The following is a 16,396-nucleotide window of genomic DNA, read 5'->3' as shown; positions in this document are numbered from 1 at the left end:
ACCTCAAGTCCGTGAGTGAGAGAGAGCTAGCAGCGCTAGCAACAACAAGACGGTGTGGTGACGGTGGTGGTGGAGATCTCCGGCAGCGCACTTCACCGTAAGCACCGCGGGAGAATTAGGAGTAAGGAGTAGCTAGGGTTTGGGAGAGGGGGGCTCTTGGGCGCTGGCCTTGGTGCCCCTTGGGTGGTGCGGCCAAGTGTCTGCTGCCCCCTCCTCTCTCCCTCTCTTTATATAGGTGGAACCCCCTAGGGTTGCCCCAAAACCCCTTTGAAGTCCAACTCCAAAAACTGCCATAATGGGGAAACCTAGGTGGATTGGTATTGCTCCCTTTCCTTGTACCTGATAGTCCAACCATTGAGCAAGAACAACAATATGAAATGTTTGGCCTATCTATAAAAATCAAACCGGTAAAACCTGCAAACATGAAAACGAAATAGAAGATGCATACAGATTCCACTTTAGATGAACTTGGACTTGCTGTAAAGCTAGCAACAAGCTCAAGAACCTAAAACAAAGAAACACCAAGAATCAACAAGAATATAGGGATGCAAATTATGCAAAGTATTGAACTTCCTAAGACGACACGATCAAGTTACCCAACCGAAAGCCCCTCTTGATGGTGCGGCTATCTCTCCTATAACCCGGTCTCCCAACAACCACCTCGAGACCGGGAAAAGGAAAACCTAGCAAGGCCATACCTTTGCCTTGCGCACCCTTCTTTATCTTGATGATGACGCACTAGTAGGAAAAGGCTCATCAGTGGCGCACCGTTTTGGAATTCTGTGGCGCACGGAGGGTGCGCCACTAACCACGCCACAAGAATGTGAATTCTGTGGCGCACAGACCCCATGCGCCACGGAAAGAGACATTTCTGTGGCGCGCCAAGCAGGCATGCGCCACAGAAAGCACACAACGGTGGTGTGCCAATGATTTTTTTTTTAATTTTTTTACAAATGGCGGCCATATCTAGATCTGGGGCTGCCGGAATTTCACCGGATTTTTTTGAATCTCGCCGGAGGTGGGTGGGTTGGTGTAGGAGGATGAGGAGGAGGAGGCCGACCGTAAGTGGTGGGTGGGTGGGTGGGTGGAGGAGGAGGCCGGCCGTAAGTTGTGGGTGGGTGGGTGGAGGAGGAGGCCGACCAATGGGGGTCGCCGGAGGTGGGGGAGGAGGAGGTCGCCGGGTGTGGAGGAAGAGGTCGCCGGAGGAGGATGAGGAGGAGGAGGCCGGAGGTGGAGGAGAGGAAGGAGGAGAAGGATAGAAGGGGAAGTGGAGGAGAAGGGGAAGTGGAAGTGGAGGAGAAGGTGAAGTGGAAGAGAAGTGGAGGAGGAGGAGGAGAAAAGAGAGACGGAGAAGGACGCCGCCGGATTTTAAATTCTATGGCGCATGTGCATTTGGAGCGCCACATAATTTTTTTCGAATTTTTTATTTTTGCAGGAAAAATCTTGACTTTGCCGTAACATTTTATTCTTTTCGAATTTTCTGATTCTGGAAATTTCAGAACCGCCTCTGGCGTGCAATTCGAATGTATAATTTTCTCCCAGTCATTTTGATATATTATGCGTATGTTTCCGACTTCGTACCAGAAAATTCATTTGAAGATTTCATGATTTTTTTTTGCAAAATAAATCGAAATTCATGTTTTCCAATTTCCCCTGCAAGTATACCACTTAATATCAGTACAGTTCAAAGGAAATTGTTTTTGAAGTTTTCATAATTTTTTGTGATTTTTTGAACACTAAAAAGGCGATCCAGGGGGGTGCGTGGATGGTTGGAAAAACTTCTGTGGCGCATGTGGATCCATGCGCCACAGAAATGGTTCTTTGTGTGGTGCATTTGGCCACATGTGCCATAGAAAGGTGACATTTCTGCGGCACATGGATACTCAGAATTGTTCAACCCAATAATTGGCCGCGTGTCCCACCAGATTTCTGTGGTGCATGGAGAGTTGATGCGACGCAAAAATATCAAATTCTGTGGCGCATGGAGAGTTGGTGCGCCATAGAAATGCCATTATTTAGTGGCGCGCGTGCCTGGATGCGCCACCGATTTTTTTAGTGGCGCATGGTTATTTGGTGCGCCACAATAAAGCATTTCACCTATAGCTAGTTTCCTACTAGTGACACTTCATGCTTCATTCAAAGCGGAATATCCACTTGATCATAGTTGCTTCGTGAAGACTCATGATTGCTCCCCCATACCACTACTAGGAAAAGCCTTATTGCCGGCGCACCAAAAAAGGCTACTGTCAGCGCATCAGAGCCCGCTGGTGGAAACACGCCAGTGGTAATGAGTTACCGTCAGCCACCAACTGGTGCGCCAGCAGTAACACAAATTATCCCCGGCACACCAGGCCTAGTGTGCCGGCGGTATGTTTTTTCAAAATTCAAAAAAGGCCGATCCAGATCCAGATCTAGATCTGGATCTAGATCTAGCTCGGTTCATATATCTCGGGTTCGTCCTCGAAAATGGTGACCGTGCGTTGTCTTGTTCTCGTTTCCGCGCTAGTGTAGGAGTGGGAGGAGGAGGAGGATAACGATGAGGCCGGAGCTGGTGGTTTAGGAGGAGGAGAAGGCCGGAGGTGGAGCTGGAGGAGGAGGAGGAGAAGGAGAAGGCGGAAGGTGGAGGTGGAGGTGGAGGTGGTGGTGGAGGTGGAGGAGGAGGAGGAAAAGGCCAGAGGTGGAGGTGGAGGTGGAGGAGGATGCCCGAGGTGGCGGAGGTCACCGGAGGAGGAGGTCACCAGAGTAGGAGGAGGAGGAGCAAGCCGTCGGTGAGGATTACAAGGAGAAGAGGAGGAGGGAAAGAGAAAAAGGGGGAGAAGTAAGGAAGGAGAAGCGATAGGAGGGCCGACTTTGCATATATAGTCTAGGTTACCGCCGATGCACCTAATATGGCGGTGCGCCGTGGGTAATTTTTGTATTTTATTACCAAAATCTATAAGCTAAAAAAAGTCATGTTTCTGTTTTGAATTTGACAAATCCATTTTTTGAATCCGGATAGAAAATTTCGCGTTGATAGATTTTGATAAAAAAAAGTTTTTCATCGGAGTCGTATGCAACCAGAAATCCCGTTTTACCGAAACATAACGCTATTTTGCATAATATATCGAAATTCTTGTTTTTAAATTTTCATTAAAACTAGATGGCATAATACATGGGCATCTCGAAGGATTTTTTTTTAATTTCTATCATTTTCTTTTATTTTTTTCGAAACTGGAAAAGGTGTTCGGGGGGGGGGTGTGGAGAGAAAATCTGTGCTCCCCTTACCCCCGGCCCGCCTCTATGGTGGTGCGCCGGTGGTACATTGTTTACCACCGGCGCACCACCATAGAGGCATCTGGCCCAGACCTCTTCTAACTTTATCCCCGGCACACTAAAATTTTCTTTGCGCCGGCGGTATTAGGCCATAACCGGCGCAGCTGAAACATGGTGCGCCGATAGTATTTACCACCGGCGCAGTCAAAACATGGTGCACCGGCAGTAGCGCTGGCAGCTATATGCCTTTTCCTAGTAGTGTACACCACTATGGGAAAGTTTTATTTGAAGCACATCTTCACAAGTCTATTATCACTGAATAGACGACAAGATTCAAGCATGATATGTTAGATATGCTCATCTTGAACTTTCCCTTCACAACCTTGATGGCATCCTCTCATGGGTTATATGAGATCATACTCTTGATGCATGCCCATAGAAATATATCTAACCCACATAGACAACACAAATGTACATATATAATAGGTTAGCTTATGAAGCATAATTGACAAGGCTTACCGCCCACAAGCTAGATCACATGATCCAAAGTGGTACTATCTTTATACTTCATGTGTTGACTAACTTGAATTCAATCTTCACTCATAGTCTTGGTCAACCTTGTATCTCTTCATGCTTTATCATAACATCTTGATCATTCATTGCTTAACACATAAGCTAAAATATGGCTAACTTGAGTTTCACACAAGAACTTCATCTTTATTTCTTCTTCTTGATCGTGTCATATTTTTCTCTTGAAATCGATGGCCTTGATGCCAATACCAAAGGTATAACATTATATTCATGGCATACACACTTGAATCCAACATATGAACTTTAAAAAATACCTATGAAATATTCCTTCATATAAACACGACAAAAACATTAGTCCATATAGAATTGTTATTAATTATCAAAAACACACTTACGGGCGATGTACCCTTACACCCACCGTACGTCCACATGCCTTGTTTGTGGTTCCATGCGACGCTCGCTCGCGGGCGTACTTTCTCGGCTGACACGTGCGGATCGATCGTAGGTTGTGCAGAATGATTTTTCCCTGGTACCCACATCTTCATGGAAAAATCGAAAAATAAAATAAAAACAAGCCCACGAGGTTACGATAATAAGCCCACGTGACAACTTGATCAAGTAAGTCGTGGGCTAAAAGTAACCACAGCCCAACATATGGGCCAGTCCACTACTCTGCTCACCGACCTATCGGGACACAGCTTAGGCAAGGCTGGGCGTTATAAGGCGAACCGAAGGTGCTGGCCCAGACAAACACCCACGTGACGCGTCATCGCACATCCCAACCCGCCGATCCGATATCGAGCGAGCGCACGCGCGATTCCGCTAGCCAAACCGCAGGACGCGCCGGAACCCTAGCTACCTAGCGCGGCCATGGGGAAGTCCGAGTACGGCGGCGGCGGCGGCGGCGGTGGCGGAGGCGGCGGAGGCGGCGGCAGCGGAAGCCCCGGGTAAGGGAACAGCGCGACCCCTCTCCTCCTCCTGAGCTGTCGAGCTATCTCGATCTAGTTGCCTGATATTACGGAGGTCGGTTTTGTTTTTGCAGGAAGATCTTCGTCGGGGGGCTCCCACGCGACACCACGCTAGGTAACTCGCCCAATTCCTTACTTCCGTGTTGTTTTTTTGTGATCCGTGTGGCGCCTTTGTGCTGGATCTGGTGATTCCCTTCCAGATTTAGTCGTACCGTGCCGCGATCGCTATTTAGATATCCGATGCCTTTTACTGGATTTCCGCGGTTCTATGCCTTGGATATCTTGAAATATTGTCCCGATAGACTTTGATTTTGACATTATTTACTGTGCGTTGCATTAAGATTAATCTGAGTGATATGCCCAGATATGTGCGGACTGCGTTGCATGTTAATTTTTGTTGAGGCTCGACTGTGATTGCTTGACACTTGTTCTCTACAATCTATATCCATGGGATTAATTCCTAGAATTGAGCATGATCATCTTGTCCATCCTTCTATCTCGCTAAGATCGAGTCAATTATGTCTGGGTCTCTGCTGATGTTGTAGTGATACTGCGCATACTACACCATTACCTGATTGTAATATATTCTTCGAATTATAACGTAAAACTAATTTCCGTGCTCCAACTTTTGATGACAGCCACGTTTCAGAAGCATTTTGGCGCCTACGGAGAGATAGTTGATTCCGTGATAATGAAAAATAAGCACACATCTCAGCCAAGGGGTTTTGGCTTTATCACATATGCTGACCCAGCTGTTGTTGATACAGTGATGGAGGACAACCATGTCATCAATGGAAAGCAAGTAAGTTCTGTTCCCAGTTCACTACTTGAGAGTGCAGCTTCACAATTGCCAAGCTCTTTATGCTCTTGTTCGTATATAGCTTTACTGTTCATGCCTACACTGATATTCTCCATGCATGTATCTTTGATATGCCCATTGCAGATATTACTAAATATGTAATATCTTCATTGTCTGATATACTGTTACTGCTGTATGTTAGGCTACATATTAATCATATGTTGAACACATGGTTTTACACCCTATGATGATGCCTACATTTGCAATTTTGCTCAGATGCTATAGTTTTCATATTTAACATGATTTTGCAGTATATAGATTTTTCTGCTACCTTGATATGAAAGTATTTTATCTGTCCATGGGTCGGAAGGTTTATATCAATCTATTTATTACTCCTACTTGACTGCTTACTTTTAAGGGTTCAGTGAGCGGGATGCTCATGTAGTTTTTAACAGTTGGATTTGTAAACAATAGGATGCGTTCCTTTTTAACATCATCACTTTTTTTTGTCTGTTTGCTCGTTTTATTTAATTAATGGTCTTTCTGGATCTATTTAATTCTCCCTCTGTTCCAAAATAAGTGTCGCAACTTTTTCTAGATACGGATCTGTAGCTAGACAAGACAAAGTTGCGACAGTTATTTTGGAACGGAGGCATTACCACATTTTGCAATCTATTAGCTCCTTTTCGTTTGTTCTGTGCAGATATATCTTCTTATTGAAGTTACCATTCCTTGTGTACTACTTACCAGTTCCGAGATGTTCATAACTTGAAAATTACTTACTGGCAATGCCTGTTTTTGTTTCCAGGTTGAGATTAAAAGAACCATTCCAAAAGATTCTATGCAGTCCAACCCTAAGGATTTCAAAACTAAGAAGATTTTTGTTGGTGGCCTTCCCCCAACACTCACAGAAGGTATTATATGTTGTGGAATCTTATTGTCTGCAACCTTAATCAAGGTTGCTTCATTACACATTGATTTTGATAAGATGGCCCCTTTTGTTTTGTTGCTCAGATGATTTCAAGGATTTTTTTGAAAACTTTGGAGCTGTTGTTGAGCACCAGATTATGCATGATCATCAGACAAGACGCTCCAGGGGCTTTGGATTTGTAGTTTTTGATTCTGAGCAAGTTGTAGATGAGTTGTTAGCAAAAGGGAACATGATTGATCTTGCTGGTTCCAAGGTGAGTCCCGTGCATTTCATAACAGAAGTGTCACTGATTGTTGGCCCCTTCTCTATATACTTGCGCAATACGTGTAACTTTTTATATCGAATTAATGTCTGCCAAAAGAAACATCTTTCTTTTGTTCATGTCAACTATTTTGCTAGTGTCATGGACCATAATACTTTATCGATCGTTGGTAGCGAGGACCAGTAGGTTTATATTTGTCAGTACTTAGGTCATTTGCTTTGTTTGTAGGTGGAGATCAAGAAAGCAGAACCAAAGAAATCCACAAATCCGCCACCATCAGCTGGTAGTGATTCTAGATCAGCATATGGTAGGGTTTCTAGAGACCGTCCTTCCAGGGATGATGTTGGTGTTGGACTGGCTGATGCCTATAGCACCTATGGCAGTGGATTTGGTCCTTATAGGAACCATCCAAGTTATGCTGGTAGTCTTGGTAATGGAGGGGTAGGTGACTACCATGGTCGATACGGTCGTTATCCCCCAGGAATAGGAAGCTATGAAGGCATGTCTTCCTATGGTTATCCCAGCCGCTTTGGGCCATATGGAGGAGGTTTTGATGGACCTTATGCTGGAGGGAACTTGAGTGCCTACAGGCGAGGTGGTGATGATAGCTTTGGTGGCCCTGGTAGTTCTAGCTACGCTGGCGCCATGTATGCTGGGGCATATGATCCTGCACTAGGTGCTTATGGACCTGGTGGCCCTCCTGATATGAATAGGGGAAGTTTTGCCCCAGGCCGATATCACCCATATGGATGATGGAAGCGTTCTTCAGAATTGAGCCCAGCATAATATTCGCTACAAGGTTGCCGATTTATATTGTGATTTAGTACTAAGCATATTAGAACCCTGTGATGGATGAACCCACCTTAATGTTCTGTAAATGCTTGCTAGTCCGTGTGAACCTTAGCTTTTTGTTAGATATATGTTGTGATCCAGTGTCCAGACTAGCAGTCATTGTATTCACGGTTTTATTTGGGATGTTATAGAACATGGTACTTGTGATATCTTAGATGTGCATTGAGAATCTTATGTTTAAGTTGCCTAGAATGCATTCTACGTCTAGCAGCACATTAGGTCTTGGGATCTGTTAGATGGTTTTGTTCTTTTCACTGATCCTTCGGTATCATGCCTTCTTAGCTCTTTGTTGCAATTCTGTTTTCATTTCTTATTGCCATCCGAGTGACTTTACTTTTTAATTTTGTGATTTATATTGCAATTTTGTATCATTAGATCTGTACTTGAAAATATTTTATCGCATAAACTGTACTACTGTAGTAGTAGTAACATTGACTTGTCTGTTGAATCTCTCGCCCCACAATGTCAAAAATTCTGGTTGGTGCGTGCTGAACTAAAGCGCAAGCTTTTCTCCTGGTTATGGTTGACGTGCCAACTGTGCCTTTTAAGCTCCAGAACACCTCTGAAAGAAGACATCAGGCAGGGAGATATGGTATATGGTGGCTCCGAGCTGAGGGTGGGCGCTTGTGCTTGAAGACATGGAAACACATAGACTTTTGTGCTTGAAGAGATTATGGTTAGGCGTCGTTAGGGTTTTGACATGGTCGCTTCAAAAACATTTCTCCTCTGTACATAGACTTAGTACTAATTGTCCTGCCAGTCTCTCTAAAGAACTTATATATTTCCAAAAAGAGATTACTCAAAGTGCGTTACATTTGTGAGAGCAACTCCAACATAGACGCTATATTGTGAATTACCGCTGATATACAGCACGCACGGTCGATTTGCACCCTCCAGCAAAGCGGGCGTGGAAATTGTTCGGGCTAGAAATTGTTCTTCGAACCTGTTTCTGTGTGCGGCATTTTGCACCCTTTGACACTCTAAAATTGGCGCTTCCACTCGAGGGCGTGCTATCGCTATGGCTCGTGTGCGAACACCCAATCGTTATGCAGTCGCCGGCGACATTCCGGCAATGGATGGGTCCTTTGGCACTCCACTAGCCCCTTCATACACTCGGTCCCCGCCATGGCCGGGGTTGCACCACCGTTTTCGCAGCCGCCCGCGACAAACCCTAACACCGTCGCCTCAGCTTGCTTCCTATTCGTGGCTGAACTCATAAACCGGTGCTGCGCCGCCCGTTGCCACGCCTTCTGCACCACTGCTCACATCAAAAGGGAAGGGTGGAGCTTCCAAGCGCCCGGCCGCGGCGGCGGGCGCCCAAATGCGCTCAAGAAGGCGGTCATGAAACCCGTAGCTCATTGCCCCGCTCGACTGGAGCGGCTTTCAGCGCACGCAACCTGCTGCACCAAGTGACAACAAGGCAAAGAAATGTCCTCTTTTTTGTTGTTGTTAAGATAGATCAATGTACACAATGATAGATGAATGTAGACAATGATGTGTTAATTCAATTGCAATGTAGTGTTGACGATGAGTCATTCATGGCACACATGAATGCTGGCTCTTCTTTCTCGCACTCCCATTTTGATGAAGAAATTGGGGAAGAAGAGGGGTATGTAGTGGATGGGCATGGTGAGGGTATGATTTAACCGTCGAGAGGAGGTAGGACGGCCAACTATACCATGGAGGAGGATAGGTTGCTTTGCCGAACATGGTTGCAAATTGGCATGGACCTATTGGTTGGCATGAACCAATTAAGAGATACCTATTGGATGAGAATGAAGGACTACTTTGATGCACACAATCAAAGTGGCAATGAGCGCACCGATCGTTCTCTTCGATCCCGGTGTAGGATCATCAACACCGACTGTCAAAAAATGGGTGGGTGCTTTGGCGGCGGTTGATGCACTCAATCCAAAGTGGCATGGCTGAAGTGGATAGGGTAAGTTGTTTCATTGTGTGATACTATCTTGTTTTGTTGATGCAGATGTTTGTTGTTATCCATGACTCATTCTTCTCTTATGTTCACAATGTAGATGACCATTGTTCAAAATTTGTTTAAAAATGAGGGAAAGAGAAACAAGAGGGGCAAGAAAATTATAGGCAAGTCATTTGTGTTGCACAATTGCAATAAAGAGCTAGGGAATGAGAAGTGGAAGAACCGTGATGAGATGGGCGTGCACATAAAAGGGATGAATGCAACTTCCGAAGCCACCACTATCATAGATGATGATGCATCAAGTGATGACAACAAGAAGAGGAGCTCCACTTCACACTCGGTTGCCAACACAAGAAGGCCCTTGCTTGGAAAGAAGGCCCCAAAGAAATGAGGGGGAGGAAGACAGGGGATGATGTTCTAGCAGAAGCTATGGAGGCAATGGTGACCGCAAGGCAACAAGCAAACGAGGATATGAAGGTGGCTAGGAGCTTGGAGGCTAAGGCCGATGCGCGGAGGGTGGCATTGGAGGAGAGGATGGCGGCCGCCGAGGAGAGGAAGTTGGCATTGGAGGAGAAGAAGGTGGCCATGGAGGAGCATCAACACCTAGTGGAAGAAGAGAGGAGACTCTTTTGCATTGACACTTCCAACATGGATGAAAGGCAAACATATTACATAAACCTTGCTCGTGATGAAGTGTCGGCCAAAAAAAGAATGAAGGCAAACTAGTTGAAGAGCCAAAGTGAAGAGAGGAATGCACCGATGAGTGGCTATGGATGTATGGGTGGCCATGGAGGCTATGGATGCATGGGAGCACCACCGGTTGCATTTGGAGGCATGGGAGCACCACATGAAGGCTATGGAGGCTATGGGAGCATGGGAGCGCCGCACGGAGGCTATGGAGGCATGGGAGCGCCGCACGGAGGCTATGGAGGCATGGGAGCGCCGCACGGAGGCTATGGAGGCATGGGAGCGCCGCACGGAGGCTATGGAGGCATGGGAGCGCCGCACGGAGGCTATGGAGGCATGGGTGGCATGTAAGGCATGGGACTTGGAGTGGGATTTGGAGGGATGAGTGCACCGATGGGTCAAGTTGGAGGCATGGGTGGCGTGGGAGCACTGCTGGGGAGAATTCATGGCCTTCTTGGTGGACCCACCACCTTCTACCAATGTTGATGCCTATGGAGATTCATCGGTTCATGCCAACACCACCGTCCAAAACTCCGAAGAAGATGTTGACAAATAATGTGTTTGTGTGTGTTTGAGTCAAATTTGTGTTGGACTTGATTGTGTGAAATTATCCTTTTGCATTAAACTATGTCATGAATTTGAACTATGCTATCTAGATTGAGATTTGGAGATTTTAAAGTTATGCATTGGTCTATTTATTTTGATTTGTTTGATCTTGTTGATCATTGTTGTTTTTATGAAAACTGTTTGCGCCCGCGCCTCATGCTACATTTTAGCGCCTTCGATAGAGGAGCATTTTCTCCTAATTGCCGCGTGTTGCGTTTTAGCATCCCGGGTGGAGGACAAGCGGCCGCACGTTACCGCACTATAACGTCTCTGTTGGAGATGCTCTCTGTCTTGCCATGACCTGCCATGGTCAGCCTCCCCCTCCACCTCCGGGTTTGAAAAGTAAATGGAAACATGGTTAATTGTTTTTATTTTCGCCTATCTTTCTGGACTCGGAACTGAAATAAAAAACTTCAAAAACGAATATGGAAATGGAAATAACTGAAGACACATACGGAATGGATAGGAGACATATATACATTGTAGAAACGGACAACTACAATGGCGGTATAATACTTTTGGTATCTAGCCGAAAGATGCACATAGATAAGTCGGCGCATGGGGAGATGGTAGGTCTGGCCGAGCACATGACTCTTTGGCTTACATATCTGGAAACTTTTCGTATTTTTTTTTCCAAAATTTCCTCGCAGTTTCCAATTTCACCGGGTACCGTTTATGATTTTTACGTTTCTGTTTTTTTTCCCGCAAAATGCCGCTTCCGGTTTTCCTTTTTTCTCTCCATTTCTTTTTTCTTAGGAAACGGACAGCAAGTTTCCATTCGGTTTTCAACCCTACCGCTTCTCTCTTCCCTTCACATGAACATGCCTTTTGGTATGCTGACACTTACACGTCCGCTTACAGTCCGGAAGAGCTACAATAGCTAGTTAAAAAAGAAAAGAAAAAAGCCACAACGCTAATTAAGTATCATTCCGTATGTCTAGGATTATTGGTATCATAACCAGGTGATGCCCCGGCAGCTGCTTACTACTGCACGGGGCAACCGGCGACGCTGACTCCCGGTGCCGTCGGACAACGAGCCAAGTCACAGTGGTCATCGACCTGCAGCCCCCACCAGTTAACACCGTTGACGCCTCCAGACTGCAGCATGGCGTAGGACGCGATGCCCATGAACGCCATGCCGGCGTCCAGCGCGGCCGACAGCACGTAGTTGTGCCGCGCCCACCATGCTTTGTACCGTCTGTACACGACGTGGTTGAAGGTGAGCCCGACGGCACCCCACATGAGGTAGTTCACGGACCGCGCCGGCGGCATCAGCCCCGTGGCGCTCAGCAGCACGGGCATGTTGATGAGCCGGATCCACCCCCTTTCCGGGAAGGCCCGGGACAGCGCCCACACGGGCACCGGCGCCAGCGCCCCGGCGAGGAAGAAGTAGTTCATCTTGGTGTAGCGGCCGAGGCGCCCGAACATGCGCTGCGGGCCGACCACGCCCCAGATGATGGACGCGTTGTAGAAGACGTCGTCGCCAGGGCACGTCCACGGGCTCCCCGCCGGCAGCTTCGCCGGCTCGCAGATGTTGCTCACGCTCTCAAGCAGCCACCATGATGTGCCGAAGTAGACCGACGAGGCCAGCAGGGTCCCCACGAGCTGGACGGCGAACATGGACCGCGGCGGGATCTTCATGTAGTGGCCCAGCTTGAAGTCCTGCAGGAACATGATAGCCTGGGACATGCTGATGTACCCGTACGTTTTGAACGCCACGTTCGCCAGCGGCCTCCCCGGGTACAGGTACCCGATGATCAGCTCCGTCACCACGTTCAGCCCAGGCTGCTGATTGGTGGTGGCGGTGATGATGCCGATGGGGAGGGTGAAGAAGAACGCCAGCCCGGCCGCCAGGAGCACGCCCCAGTAGGGGAGCTGCAGCTCCTGCCCGAACCCCTCGCAGGTGAATATGGAGAGGCCGAGCACCAGCACAAGCATCACGTGGAACCACCACTGCGGCACCGCCGCGTAGTTCCTCTTCATCAGCCTCGTGTGCACGTCGCCGGCCTGCTGCCCGCTCACCGTCGCCTTCGTCTGCCGCCATATCGACCTGCCGTGGAAGAGGGCGACGTGGGACAGAGTGGCGGCCAGCGTGGCGAAGCTGAGGCCGTAGGCGAAGGCGAAGAAGATGCTCAGGTTGATCTGCCCGGCGTCGTCGTACCCGGCCTGGCTGAACTGGAAGGTCGCCGGGTCCAGCACCCGGCTCACGTCGTACCGGCTGCCGTTGGCCATGAACACGTGGGAGGAGATGATGGGGAACCGCCTGGCGTCGTACGCGTTGCTCCAGTACGCCACGGGCAATACCACGTACACCACCAGGAAGAACCCAGCCATCACGTTCAGGATGGCGAACGCCGGCGTGGACAGCGGCGTGCCCAGGAAGCCGGCCACCGTGGCCCAGTCGAGGCCAAACGACCCGACCCCGAGGCCGTACACGCCCGACCCGATCTGCTGCGCCGTCACGGAGTTCCTCCATACCAGGCACACAACGGAAATGCTGGAGATGGTCGGGAAGAGGTAGTTGGGAACGATGTAGTAGGCGAAGCTGGTGGCCAGGACGATGAGGAAGAACTGTAGCCTCGTGCTCCCTCCTTTGGGCCTCTTCTCCTTCTCGTGCAGAGCCCTGAAGAGCGATACCTGTACCAAGTTCGACGGCCACCACATGTAGGGGGAGTCCACCAGGAACTTCCTGAACAGACCAGCCCAGCCATACCCCATAAGCTGCCCCGGTTCAAAAGTAGCAATTGGCAGTTCAACACAAGTCAGTGCCAGATGAGACATGGAGTGAAATGATCAAATTACAAACAGAGAATCTAGATGTTCAGTAACTATCACCTGGGTTGTTTGAGTGAGCAGCATGGCGGCGAGCGGGTGGATGTCCCGGTGGTAGAAGGCCTTGACGATGGTGATAATGCCGACGGCGTAGACGGAGTTGGAGCCGGTATTGGCGAAGATGGTGATGAGGACGTGCTCCTTGAGGTTGAACGGCCCCGGGTTGAGAGAGAAGGACCACCGGGTGCCCTTGATCCCGACGACCTTGGGAGGGAGGCAGGCGGCCATCAGCCTGCCCAGCGGCAGCACCACGATCTGCACCGAGAGAGAAGATATGTAGACAGGGTTCTGACGGTAGCCGAAGAACTGGTTGCAGAAGGCCAGCAACGCGCACGAGACCAGCCCCAGGAACCATGTCCTGAACGTCAGCGCCGGCAATGTCGGGTCGTCGGTGATTGGCACCGTCAGCCGGACCTCCTCGATCGGACAGTCATCCACTTCATCTGCACAAGAACAATTTTCAGTCAAGAAAAGTAAAACAGTTCACCCTGGCAAGAGGAGAGGGGAGCTCATGACTGAAAGAATTGGCCAGATTGATCTGAACAGCTAGTTTAGCTAGGCAGAAAAAGCTCACCTGTTTTTTCATCGCTGGTGTCCGGCCCTTCGTTCAGAACCTCCAAGTTGCTGAGCTCGAGTTGTGGTGGCTCCATTGCAGGCGGCGTTCTCCTTGCCAACCTCCCACCAAGATTAGGTTCTTTTATATGCCTTGTGTGGATTAGAGGTTTTCTTGGTAGCTAGTAGTTCCTGCCAAATCACAACAACTGTTCATTTCGTCGTCTTAGGTTGCGAATATCATAGTCTACGTATACGTGGGCGTCCAAGACTTATCCTGGCCGCACTACTTACTTTGAGATTCGCAAACATTTTACACACAACACCCCGGCATTACATTCATGTATCATTTGTAGGCCCCTCCCTATTTCCAAAAGAAACCCTTCTTTATGTTAAGCTTATTCAAGGACGTTGGCCATGTCAGTTTCCAAGATCGACGTATCCCATCAAGGAAAGCGAGCGCAAACATTAAAAATCCGGAGCAAATCTTACCAAAAATATTGTGTTCGTGATTCATTTTCACAATTCGTACATGATTCAAGTCAGATTTCTAAAGGTATGTAAGCAAATCTGAAAGATTCACAGAAGCAAATCTGGAATCAAATAACACAGGAAGATTCGAGGATTCATACAATTTTGGAAATCTAGAGAAAAAATCAATTTATGTATCCAAGCAAATCTGGAAGTTTCACAGGAGCCAATCTGGAATCAAATCACAAAGGAAAATTCGTACATGACTACGCGCTGACCTAACAAAGCGTCCGCTTCAGTTCTTTGGTCTCATATCAGTATATCACACCATGTTTGTACTTATTATTATGTACAGCTTAACTATGTTTTTTTTTTTGGGTATACATCTGGTTCAACTAGCTTATATATGGAGAGAATATAATGGGTCATCAACATTTTGACAGCATATTCATTTACAAGAAACCTTTGACCGCAATATATGTTTAATTATGTCATCTTTCAGCCGTCTTTCTTTTTCAGTATAAACCCCGATAATGATTTGCGTTGCTCCCCATTCCATTTTGCTGGAAATTATGAAGGTGTTTGTAGTGTACGTATGCTTTTGTACTGACCCAACAAAAGAGTGCATCATTTCTGCCACTAGACGCAACAAAAACAGGAGGCTATAATCTTATCGAAAATCCGCACACACCACTGCATGTTGTACGAGAACGACGATCACTAGATACTGCTAATTCATCATTTGCTCGCACCATCCCAATCCCCAAATACAGGTACATGATTTGCAATACTCGATTGGTTGGATCGCTCACTACATTTTCTTGAGCCAGTAAAGAATCTTATTATATTTTGTTTCTTGCATCATTCCTCTCACCATGATTCAAAATGAGTAATTATTGTGGCCCCATGCCCCATAAGAGATGGCAGGGGATTACTTAGTGCAGCCTAGTGTGGTGGTTAACATCGGGTAGGCAAAACTAAAGATTTCACGAGAATCCCTTAAAAAAAAGATTTCATAAGAAATTTGTACTACAAGAACCCTGGGTTTATATGAGCCAACAAAGTAAGCTGAAGGGATATACTCCCAAGTAGACGTTGATCAAGAAGTCACAAGATGCTTCTTTGTGCGCGATTCTGTTTCTTCTAGGTGGTCTTTGATGGACCAGCCAGGGAGGCGTAGCAAGAGAACGTAGAGCAGCAATAGGTGTAACGAGCAACAGTTTAAGCATAGAGTCTGCTAGATAGGGAAGGTCACCCCAATTAGCCGTGCCAAAAGTACATATAGGGCATCGAATCATTCAAAAAAATCTAAGTTCTGTAGCCAGTAGCCAAGTAGAGCTGGTTGTGGGAGTCCTACAGTATCAGTATTCAGTGCATATGGAGAAATAAGAAACACTAGAGGACCACACGCCATGTGCAATGGATATATGTTTGCAGACGTGTGTTCGCTCACTTGGATACTCTGAACTCATGTGGAAGATAGTTGCATGCATTTGTTTTTGCAGACGTGTTGGCATCGTTGCTATGCGCATGAACATCCAACTTCTGCCGCGGAACATTATTGAGAGGCCGGCAAGCAAGAAATGCAGAACCAACTTGTCTTCTCGGTGGCTGGCCATGATCCAAACTCGTGAGCAAGGACGAAGCTGGGTTTCGGTATCGACGGCGATACGGGCAAAGTCACATGATCTCTGAACCAGTCTTGAAGACACAGTAA

General features: G+C 47.5%; 2 protein-coding genes across 2 annotated transcripts; one reads left to right on the top strand and one right to left on the bottom strand.

Moving 5' to 3' along the window:
- Positions 1 to 4,550: 4,550 nt before the first annotated feature.
- On the top strand, positions 4,551 to 7,744 carry LOC124666266 (heterogeneous nuclear ribonucleoprotein 1-like). The gene is made up of 6 exons (XM_047203644.1): positions 4,551 to 4,730; positions 4,826 to 4,866; positions 5,390 to 5,553; positions 6,359 to 6,464; positions 6,565 to 6,734; positions 6,972 to 7,744. Exons 1-6 carry the CDS (start codon positions 4,654 to 4,656, stop codon positions 7,494 to 7,496), a joined length of 1,083 nt encoding a protein of 360 aa, XP_047059600.1. The 5' UTR covers positions 4,551 to 4,653; the 3' UTR covers positions 7,497 to 7,744.
- A 4,060-nt stretch (positions 7,745 to 11,804) lies between these two features.
- Positions 11,805 to 14,306, bottom strand: LOC124651109 (oligopeptide transporter 1-like). Its single transcript, XM_047190253.1, has 3 exons — positions 14,231 to 14,306; positions 13,660 to 14,099; positions 11,805 to 13,545 (listed from the first exon to the last, which is right to left on the bottom strand). Exons 1-3 carry the CDS (start codon positions 14,304 to 14,306, stop codon positions 11,809 to 11,811), a joined length of 2,253 nt encoding a protein of 750 aa, XP_047046209.1. The 3' UTR covers positions 11,805 to 11,808.
- Between the last annotated feature and the right edge of the window lie 2,090 nt (positions 14,307 to 16,396).

Source organism: Lolium rigidum, chromosome 1 (assembly GCF_022539505.1).
Source record: "Lolium rigidum isolate FL_2022 chromosome 1, APGP_CSIRO_Lrig_0.1, whole genome shotgun sequence".
In the NCBI taxonomy this organism is placed as follows: domain Eukaryota; kingdom Viridiplantae; phylum Streptophyta; class Magnoliopsida; order Poales; family Poaceae; genus Lolium; species Lolium rigidum.
This window is presented reverse-complemented; position numbering and strand designations above follow the sequence as displayed.

What these genes read in the sequence shown, in the direction of transcription:
- LOC124651109 (XM_047190253.1), bottom strand. Translation starts at nt 14,306, where the DNA reads ATGGAGCCACCACAACTCGAGCTCAGCAACTTGGAGGTTCTGAACGAA. An exon ending in CACCAGCGATGAAAAAACAG is followed by an intron (nt 14,100 to 14,230) that starts GTGAGCTTTTTC and finishes GTTCTTGTGCAG; the next exon opens with ATGAAGTGGATGACTGTCCG. An exon ending in TGCTCACTCAAACAACCCAG is followed by an intron (nt 13,546 to 13,659) that starts GTGATAGTTACT and finishes GAACCGGGGCAG; the next exon opens with CTTATGGGGTATGGCTGGGC.
- LOC124666266 (XM_047203644.1), top strand. Translation starts at nt 4,654, where the DNA reads ATGGGGAAGTCCGAGTACGGCGGCGGCGGCGGCGGCGGTGGCGGAGGC. An exon ending in TCCCCCAACACTCACAGAAG is followed by an intron (nt 6,465 to 6,564) that starts GTATTATATGTT and finishes TTTGTTGCTCAG; the next exon opens with ATGATTTCAAGGATTTTTTT. An exon ending in TTGATCTTGCTGGTTCCAAG is followed by an intron (nt 6,735 to 6,971) that starts GTGAGTCCCGTG and finishes CTTTGTTTGTAG; the next exon opens with GTGGAGATCAAGAAAGCAGA.